The 10373-nt window shown below is 54.4% G+C and overlaps 1 protein-coding gene and 1 long non-coding RNA gene across 2 annotated transcripts in view; one reads left to right on the top strand and one right to left on the bottom strand.

Moving 5' to 3' along the window:
- The window catches only part of Rfx4 (regulatory factor X4), a 150134-nt gene extending 148633 nt beyond the window's left edge, over window positions 1–1501 (bottom strand). The window contains exon 1 of the mRNA XM_028883627.2: window positions 1028–1501. Coding sequence (XP_028739460.1) covers window positions 1028–1070 — 43 coding nt within the window. The 5' untranslated portion in view covers window positions 1071–1501. The remainder of the gene's footprint in view (window positions 1–1027) is intronic.
- Window positions 1–4916, top strand: part of LOC119086212 — a 9341-nt gene extending 4425 nt beyond the window's left edge. The window contains exon 2 of the long non-coding RNA XR_005089449.1: window positions 4597–4916. This is a non-coding gene — a long non-coding RNA (uncharacterized LOC119086212). The remainder of the gene's footprint in view (window positions 1–4596) is intronic.
- Window positions 4917–10373: the final 5457 nt, after the last annotated feature.

Here is a 10373-nt window from a genome sequence, read left to right as displayed (position 1 = left end):
CTGCCGCCTCTGTCCAGGCTGCCTCTTATCACCCCCAAGAAACTCCAAAGCTGCGGCCCAGCAGGGATTGGAGTGGCTTGGTGGAGAGACTGGGCCTAAGGGAGGGGGGAGTAAACTTTTTGAGAACTTCTACAAGGAAAGGATATAGGGAAAGTAATTGAGATTTAGAAGTGTGGCGGGTCCCCACAGACGCTAGGCATAGACGCTAACGGGTCGACTGGAGAATGCACGGAGATGCTGGGTGTTTTCGTTGTAAGAGATCCCGTGTCTTCCCTTCTGCTGTGAACCATGGCGACCCTAGTGCCTGATGTCCACCACACAATCCTCTAACCCAAGCGCAGTTCGCAGAACTCAATGCCAGAACTCAGGCCTCTTCTGATGCTTTGTATTCGGCTTTCCCCCCAACTAGGTTACAGCCTCCTTGTGGAGACAACCGCTAGTGGGTTGCCTCTTCGCGCCCGGGAGGCTACAGTCCTGGGCTCCCAGCTCTCACAGTCCAAAGCTACGAATGTCCCAGGACCACCGGGTTCGCCGCCGCCACTCCCTCCAGCTGCGCGGCTCCTGCAGCAAGAGCCTCCACCTCCCGCGCGCGGTGAGACGTGGTCGCCCTCCCCCGCCTTTGGAGCGTTCCCGGGCCTCACCCCAGACCCTGAGCACACCACTACCCTGCCCAAAGCCCGGGCAGCCGCGGGACCCGAGAGGAGGAGGCTGGCTCGCAAAGTTCCTCCAAGTAGCAGGCACCTCGAGCTCGCCGCGAGCCAGAGAGCATCTTTATGCAACTTTATGTCCAAGTGAAAGCGCGCTCCGCAGCGTGCGCGCACGCGCACACACTCATTTACACGCACACACACACTTCCATGCATCCACTTACACACTTAGCGCTGGACCGAAAACTTCTTGCACGCCTTCTCTCCTGGGATCTCACTGTCAAGTTGACCCGCATGAACTTTCTGCAGCTCTTTCTGAAGTCCCCCGGTCCCTGCTCCTTTCCTCCCAATCTCTCCCCCCAAGTCCCACCAGGACTAACCTGTGGAATCCATGTCGGGTTCCTCCAGTAACCCACAATGCATGCTCTTCCCATGGACAGCACAGACGCCCCCCAAAAGTCCTGATATTTGGGGATCCCCTGTGCTAGAGATGCCCAGGGAGGAAGGGAGGGAAGGAGGGCGGAAGAAATGGGTAGCAAGAGAGAGAGGGAGGCGATGGGTGAGAGGGCAAAAGGATAAAGGGGGAAAAGAAAGAACCAGACGAAAGAAAAGAGAAGGAGGCAAAGGAGCGAGGGAAGGAAGCGAGCTGGAGCAGAGGGAGAGAGCAAGCGAGCGAGCGAGCGAGCGAGCGAGGGGACACTCAGTAATCCAGTCGGGCAAAGCTAAACCCGTCAAAATGTTTGCGGATGTTTCATGGGAAAAAACATCATTTTATAGGAGCCCCGATGGGAGCAATGTCATTGATAGGCCAGCGGGCCTGATGAATGGCCGCTCGTCAGATGGGGCCGTGGCGAGGCGCACTGTGAAGCCCATTGTGGGCCTGTTTTGAATAAGAAAAGCCGCCTCCGAAAAGGGGGGCTCAGAGCGACGCAATCCCAGCCCTCCGACTTCCCCCTTCTATTATAGCATTAGCAACGTTTTTCTTATTTAAAGTTCCAGAGGCCTTCTCCAGCCTCAGCCCGGCACTCATTATAGGCGAAATCAAAATTGGCTTAGATCTGCCCCCCTCTCCAGCCCTCCCGCGCCCGGGCCCCGCGCGGTGCAGCCATGGAGGGGGTTGCAGAAGGTGCCCGAGCCCTAGGAGTCTCCTGTGCGGCCACGAGTGGGCCCAACTCCCGTTTTCTCTCCCCTGGAGACAGGTCCCGTTTCCGTCTTGAGTTAGATTTTGAGTTAGGGCCCTGGAGCAATGCAGTCTTGAGTTTCTTCCACGCAGATCCGCGGACATGCGTGGGAGTAGAGGGTGTGGAAGGGGAAACTGAAGCCCTAGGTTCCCGTCTCCAGTCTGAGAGACAAGAAGGGCGCTTGGCAGCAAGGGCTGAGGGGCTGGCTCGCCTTCCTCGGAACTTTTGTACCCCTTGTCTCTCGCCCTACGGGTGTCTCCAGGTCTCCGTGCCTCGCTGTCTCGGTCTTCGTTTCTCCTTTGGCTGCGTGTCTCTTTGTCTCTCCCTAGGACCACGTCCCTCTGGATCTCTGGGACCCCCACCCCACCCCCCTCGCCTCTTCCCATAACCCTGTATGTCAGTCTGTCTGCGTCCGGGTCCCTCCCTCTTCCCATGTCCCCCGGCTCCCCCCTCCGCCACCCTCTCGGTCCCCCACAGCCCGCAGCGGAGTTGGTGAGAAGCCCCGGCGTCCGAGTTGGGGACGCGGCTTTCCCAGGGACCCCTCCCCGGTGCAGATGAAAGTGCGGGAGGAGGGGGCCGGGGCTGCCGGGCGGCAAGTGGGGGGGGCTCCCGCCGCCCCGGGAAAGTGGCCGCTCGCGGGCCGGCCGCGCTGTGATTAGAATATGAATGGGCTCGGCGGGCGGAAGAGAAAGGCGGATTACCCCGCTGCTTTGACCATGGACAGAGGCAGCGCCGGCGGCGCAGGGGCGGATCGCCCGGGTCCCTCCCGCCGCGCCGGGTGCGCTTCTTGCCCGCGACCCCGGGCCTGCCCACCGCGGGCCTCCGGGAAGCCCCCGAGCAGCGCCGAGTGGGACAATGGTGGGAGGGGGCGAGGGACCAGCACGTGCCGCGTTAAGGTCACGGGGTGCCGGGAAGGGGCAGCCCCGAGTGCCAAGCTGAAGGTTGCTCTGGGTTCGAATCCGGCTCTGAAAATTCTGTCGTCTTTCGGGGCCTCAGCTTCCTGTCTGTGAAATGGGATAACGCCGTTTTTTCTCGTTGCTTTCCCCGGGCCCTGACTGACCTCCGTGGGTAATCGCGCCTTCTTGCTCAGGCCGCTGCTGGGTTCTAACCCGGGTCATGTCTAGAGAATTTGATCACAGACTCACACACCGCCATGTCGTGCCCAGAAGCCCTCCAAACCCACCCCCACCCCCGGCACACCCTTTCCCTCTGTAGTGGAGAATGAAAAGCTTTGGCAGCCGAAGGGGTTGAGTACAATCCCCTCATACCCTCGTGGGGTCGAAGTCAGAGATCGAATGGCCAGGTCTATCTCTGGAGGCCTCACTGGCCGGTGGACAAAATGCTAGGGTGTGCATTCAGGGCGGAGCCCCGCCGCGCGCATCAGTGACAGGGAGGATCCTGTCTCCAGGGAGGAGAGCTGCACCATCGGGAGGGCTTGGGGTCCTCTGGGGAGTCCTTGACCACCAAAACTGTGGGGCAGAGATGGTCTGTGAGTGGGTGAGATGGGCACGCAGCTGTCGCTAGCTAGATTACACTCATTATGCCAAGTAGAAGGGATGGGCTAGGATGGGCTGCCCTCATAAGGCAGAGAGACAGAGAAGGGCTGGGAGGTCCAGGCTGGTGCTGGACAGGCACAACTCAGGCTGGCCCTCCTCATCCCTCGCCTGCCCTGCTTGGCCTGAGAGGGGTGAGGAGAGGGAGACAGCATGGCACCCATTAGGTTGTGTAGCATGCCTTTTACGTGGTGGAGTGGGCAGATGTCAAAGCCCGTGTCACTTAAAAAAATTGCTATCTTTCACGGCAAGTCAGATAAAAATGTCAAAACAATGCTACCGAGGGGCTGACCATAACGGCGGCGTGTTTGTGGAAACTCACTCCACTTGTGCAGTCTCCTGAAACTTTGTCATCCTTTAACAGCCACCCCTCCCACAGAGCTCCGTGTCCCCATCTCATTTAATGCCACTTTGCAAGGAGCACACACTGCTGTCCCCTCTCTAGGGAGGGCAGCTGGAGGCCAGGGCACCAGGCGGGGCAATCCCAGTGGCCATGGTAACACACACATCCCTATGCTCTAGAACACAGCAGAGGAGGGCAGTGGTGGGGGTGGGAATACCCGATAAGGGTGAGTTAACCAGGCTTGAGGCTTGAGTTGAAAGACAGAGACAAGGGCCAATAGGAGCGCCTGGCTGCTGTGCCAAGGCCCGGAGCATGGAACCGGGGAGCGTGATGGGGGAGGGGGGTGCTTTCACTGGAGGCTGTGTAAAGAAATGGAGCTTGCCGTGCTGAGCATCCAGGACTAGAACTGCATTTTGGGAAGATCACAGCGACCACACCGTGCCAGGGGACAGAGAGGAGCTGGTTGCCGGAGCGGGTGGTGCCATGGCTGAAAGCTGGTGCTGGCTGACGCTGGCACATGGCAGTTGGGGCGGGCTCAGACGACTCTGAAGAGGAACAAGTACTGTCGGCCTTGATGCTGATAACTGTGGCCAGAGAGAACGGGAGGAGCCTTGCATTCGCCAGGAGCTGCCCACCCCACTCACGGAGACGGCAGGAGCGGGCAGCAAGAGTAAGGAGGCCTGAAGTACACATAAAGCTTGCTAGTAGCCCATGGGCAGGCGGGCAGACCCAGGAAGTCACGGAGTTGGCTACTAGAGCCTCTGGCAAGGCTTATTGTGTGGCACAGAAGTAAAGATGTGTTGGGGGTCCTCCTACGCTTTGGTCCCCACAGTCCTGCACTTACCAACCCTACCCTGTCCTTGTCTTTATAGGCACAATGTCATGGGGGACATGATTCACACAGTTTCTAAGTTCCCTCCACTCGGACACCCTGGCTTCCTGCCCACTGACTCAGGGTATGGTGATTGGCTTACCTTGGTCAAAAGAAGGGGACTTGGACAGCTCAGACCCCGGCCAGCCAGAGGCCTTCCATACCTGCACTCAAGTGCTCTATCAAGTGATGGATTCTTGGACTTCTGACTTGCCCTGTAAGTGGCCCCAAGCTGGAACCCACCCAGGAGCCTGAAGAGCTCCATGATCCCCCAGAGAATCTACAGACCTATGAGCCAGAAATAAACATTTGTTGTTATAACCTTTGAGATACAGTCTTATCATCAGAAAGCGGAAGACAGAAGTAACAGCTGGTCTATGTTAAAGAGAATAAGAATCATATTAATGATGGCTGAGGTTTATTGAGCATCACTGTGAATGAGCCACTGTTCTAAGTGTTTAAATGAATTATACTCAATTATCAGAATCATCCTGGGAGCCACAGAGAGGGTAAGGAACTTGCCTGAGACTACACAGCAAAAACAGTGGAGTTTCCGGGCTGTGGGTGGTGGTGGTGCACGCCTTTAATCCTAGCACTCAGGAGACAGAGGCAGGCGGATCTCCGTGAGTTCCAGGTCATCCTGGTCTACAGAGCAAGTTCCAGGACAGTCAAGGCTACACAGAGAAACCCTGTTCCAAAAAACAAAACAAAACAAAAACAAAAAAAAAAAGGAAGGAAGGGAGGAAGGAAAGAAGGAAGGAGGAAGAAAGAAAGGAAGAAAGGAAGGAAGGAGGAAGGAAGGAAGGAGGAAGGGAGGAAGGAGGAAGGAAGGGAGGAAGGGAGGAGGAAAGGGTGAAGTCACCCCTAAATCCAGGTAACTAGCCTCAGGAAAAAACAAGCCAACATAAAAGCCCACAGATGTCCTGTGAGATGTCCTCTGAGGTGACCTCTCCACTATGAAGTGCCTAAAAAAGTAAGCCCAGGGAATTGGTCACTCTCTGCATACATTCCAGCTGAGACCAGTCCTTTATACAGAACCCCACAAAAGATGGATGGCATGCACCCTAGAACCACCAGAAGTCAGGCCTTTCTAGGTATTCTGGCTACCTCACACATGAACTTCTTCCCACACTGCCTGTGAAGTTGATCTCATCCTCTTAAGTCCCTTCCTCCTTGGGGTTCTGGAACTCAGTCTGTCCCCAGCGGACTGTCTACACCCACAGTGCCTCTCTCTAAATCTCTCCCATTTCCTTCATACCTGGGACCTGGCTGTGCCCCAAGGGTGCTATCTGCCCCATGGCTCTCTCCAGATCAATCTTTTGCCTCTGCATCCCAGTCCCCAGGGTTCTGAGGTCAGGAGAAAGTGACTTTGAAGCAGGTACTAGCCCGTCATCCCAGCTACTGGGCTAATGTCACCCAGGCAACTGAATCTGTCTCTAAGCAAAAAAGTAAAAGGAGGGTTGGAGCTGTAGCTTCCAGGTAGAGTGCCTGGAGCACATTCTAGATCAACAGTTGTCAATCAATGACCTTTTCACAGGGACCACCTACGACCATCGGAAAACGCAGATGTTTACATTACAATTCATAACAGGAGCAAAATTACAGTTATGAAGTAGCAAAGAAAATAATTTTATGGCTGTGGGTCACCACTACATGGGGAACTGTATTAAAGGGTTGCAGCATCAGGAAGGCTGAGAAGCCCTGCTCTAGACCCTAGGTTCAACCCCCAGCATTACATGTAAATAAGTAATAAATATTTTAAAATAATATGTCCCATTCATATTCCAGACCGGAGGAGAAGAAAAGAAGCAGGAAAGGGAACTTGTGTCAACAGTGTTCAGCGTGTTTCTCTTTCCGGAACACTGCACATCTTGGTCGTTTTCATCTGAGAGTCATCCTCCTAGAGTGGTGTTTAATTCAGCCACTCCATCGACCCGTCAGACAAAGTAGAGTTCTGTTGGTGAGAAAGAAACACACTGGGTGGTGGGAGGTAGAGGCAGACAGATCTCTGTGAGTTCAAGGCCAGCCTGATGTACAGAACGAGTTCCAGGACAGCAAGGAGTATTGAGAGAAACCCTGTCTCAAAACACACACACACACACACACACACACACACACACACACACACACACAGAGAGAGAGAGAGAGAGAGAGAGAGAGAGAGAGAGAGAGAGAGAGAGAGAGAGAGCAGAAGTAGATACTGGATAAGCAAAGCTAGACCCAGTTCCTCCCAGGAACATATTGAAAATACATCTTTTCTCTCCTGATCCATCACTTTCTCTCTTCTGGAATCTTCCATGAACATTCCAGCACTCACTCAATAACACCCTATTTTAAAAATCTCCAGGCTGGTGAGATGGCTTCTGGGGAGAGAGCACTTGCCAGCATGCCTGACGAGCGGAGCCTGATCCTCAGAACCAATGTGGAGGAAGAGCACACTCCTGTACAACCATGTCAATCCCCTCTCACACACAAATAAAGATAAAAATGATTTGAAATAGAATTAAATTCTTCCTTTGTTCTCATACTAACTTCTACCTACTAAACCACATCTCTATCTCCTAGCTGGCTCCTGGTTGGTTTTTTGTTTTGTTTTGTTTTGTTTTGTTTTGTTTTGTTTTGTTTTGTTTTGTTTTGTTTGTCAACCTCTGACACAAGATAGAGTTTCAGAAGAGGAAAACACAATTGAGAAAATGCATACGTAAGAGAGAATACAGGCAAGCCTGTGGGACATTTTCTGAATTAGTGATTGATAGGGGAGGGTCCAGCCCATGGTGGGTGGTGCCATCCCTGGGCTGGTGGTCCTGGGTTCTATAAGAAAGCAGGCTGAGTAAACCATGAAGAGAGAGCCAGTGAGCAGCACCCTCCATGGCCTCTGCCTCAGCTCCTGCCTCCAGGTTCCTTCCTTGAGTTGCCCTGACTTCCTTCATGATGGGCTGGGATGTGGAAGTGTAAGATGAAGTACACCTTTCCTCCCAAAGTTACTTTCGATCGGGGTGTTTTATCAGTTATAGAAACCCTAAGACACCATCCCAGAGACAGTTCTGCAAAGAGTTGTTTATGAGCACACAGCCTACTTACCTCAGAGCCTGTTCCTCCGCAGCCTTAGCCTCATCAGTCTTCTGTCCCTAAGAGAGAAGATTCCCAGTCACGGCTGAGCTGTCAGGTGCAGTTCCTGATTTTCTCCCTTCTTCCTTCCACACTCTCTTGTTCATCTCTGTTGACCATTTGCCCTCATCTTGGTTCGGAGGCACTCTGCTCTTCATTTTCTCCCACATCACCAACTAATTGTCTCCTTCCTCGGACCTCCTTTCCTACGGATCCCTAAACCTCTGGCTGTGGAGGGCCCAGCCTCCCTGACTACTCTCCTCCTCTGAGATCTTCCCCTGTGTTATGGCTCCTTTGCACGCCCTGTATTAAAAGCCTTTCTCCAGTGAGTATTCTCTCCCTCCCCCTCCTTACTGGGGCAGAGTACATCTCCTTGTTCCCTGACCTTGGCTTGTGACTTACTCTGACCATGTGAAAGAATGGGACATGAGAGCTTTTGCCCCACCTCCAGGGCAGTAGGTTCCCATGGTCCTTTCTTGGTTCCTTGATTCCTTGCTGGTCCAAGGCAATCAAAGATCTCTTAAGAGTGGGCTGGAATACAGCACCCAGCCTGAGAGCAAGGGCGAACAGCCTGTAGCCTGAAGTAGCAATGCCCCAGACACCCCAGATTGCTGAGGAAAGCAAAGAGCCCCTGTGGCTTTGGGTGGTTTCTTCTATGGCATCCCTAGGTCATCCTGGGTTAGGTTAAGGGTACCGTGGGGTAGAACTGCTCAGTTGGGTCCAGGCAAATTGTATGGTGACTCAAACATGGTAGGGATTGTGGGATGGGGAAAAAGGAACAGAGTCAGGAGGGATAATTGGATTATCACAAGCAGGGCTTGCTTGCGGAGGGGTTGTGAGTGGGTAAGAGGATCATGTAGCAGTCCTGTGCTTTGAACTTCAGAGCAGGGTAAACTGGTCCTGTTTACTAACTGGAGTCTCTTGGGAGTGTGGCAGATAATCTTGGTCATCACTGACACATCTGGGAAGAGGAGCTTGTGGGCATAACTGTGGAGTGTTTTCTTGAGTGTTAACTGATGTAGGAGGGCCCAGCCTACGCAGGAGGCACTGCCCTGAGGGAGGTGCTCCAGGGGTGTGGAAGGAAGGCGCGGTTGAGGTAAGCATTGCTCTTCTCTTGGGGCTGCTTCAAGCTCCTGCCTTGAGTTCCTGGTCACACCTGCAACCCCAGCACTCGGGAGACAGGCAGGAGGACAAGGAGCTGAGGTCATCCTTGGTTACACAGCCTGAGCTACACAAGACTCTGTAAGGAAACAAACAAAAATCTAAAACAGCAGCATGAAGGCTGGAGACCAAGCTCTCGGAACACGAGCCTGACGGCCATGATCAAACATCCGCCCTCCAAATCTGCCTCATTTCCTAATCATTTGTTAAACTTGGTTGGTCTGAGTGAATATCCAAAGCAGAACCACACAAAACATCTCTCTGGTTACTCTGGCTTCAGTCTTTTTTAATCTGGAGAGTTCTTCTCCTCCCTAAGTCCCCTGCCCCTCTCTTTCCAAAGCCAGACAGCTCTGTGAGCTCACCCCATCTCTGTGAGCCCACCCCATCTCTGGGAGTCCACCTCCCATCTCTGTGAGCTCACCCCATCTCTGTGAGCTCACCCCCCATCTCTGTGAGTTCACCCCATCTCTGGGAGCTCACCCCATCTCTGAGAGCTCACCCTCCATCTCTGTGAGCTCACCCCATCTCTGTGAGCTCACCCCATCTCTGTGAGCCCACTCCATCTCTGTGAGTCCACCCCATCTCTGTGAGCTCACCCCATCTCTGTGAGTTCACCCCATCTCTGTGAGCTCACCCCATCTCTGTGAGCTCACCCCATCTCTGTGAGCTCACCCCATCTCTGTGAGCTCACCCCATCTCTGTGAGTCCACCCCCATCTCTGTGAGCCCACCCCCCATCTCTGTGAGCTCACCCCATCTCTGTGAGCTCACCCCATCTCTGGGAGCTCACCCCATCTCTGTGAGCTCACCCCATCTCTGTGAGCTCACCCCATCTCTGGGAGCCCACCCCATCTCTGTGAGCTCACCCCATCTCTGGGAGCTCACCCCATCTCTGTGAGCTCACCCCATCTCTGGGAGCCCACCCCATCTCTGTGAGCTCACCCCATCTCTGTGAGTTCACCCCATCTCTGTGAGCTCACCCCATCTCTGTGAGCTCACCCCATCTCTGTGAGCTCACCCCATCTCTGTGAGCTCACCCCATCTCTGGGAGCCCACCCCATCTCTGTGAGCTCACCCCATCTCTGGGAGCTCACCCCATCTCTGGGAGCTCACCCCATCTCTGTGAGCTCACCCCATCTCTGGGAGCCCACCCCATCTCTGTGAGCTCACCCCATCTCTGTGAGTTCACCCCATCTCTGTGAGCTCACCCCATCTCTGTGAGCTCACCCCATCTCTGTGAGTCCACCCCATCTCTGTGAGCCCACCCCCCATCTCTGGGAGCCCACCCCCCATCTCTGTGAGCCCACCCCATCTTTGTGAGCCCACCCCATCTCTGTGAGCTCACCCCATCTCTGTGAGTTCAACCCCCATCTCTGTGAGTTCACCCCATCTCTGTGAGCTCACCCCATCTCTGTGAGCTCACCCCATCTCTGTGAGTCCACCCCATCTCTGTGAGTCCTCCCCATCTCTGTGAGCTCACCCCATCTCTGGGAGCTCACCCCCCCATCTC

Source organism: Peromyscus leucopus, chromosome 18 (genome assembly GCF_004664715.2).
Source record: "Peromyscus leucopus breed LL Stock chromosome 18, UCI_PerLeu_2.1, whole genome shotgun sequence".
Lineage (NCBI taxonomy): Eukaryota > Metazoa > Chordata > Mammalia > Rodentia > Cricetidae > Peromyscus > Peromyscus leucopus.
This window is presented reverse-complemented; position numbering and strand designations above follow the sequence as displayed.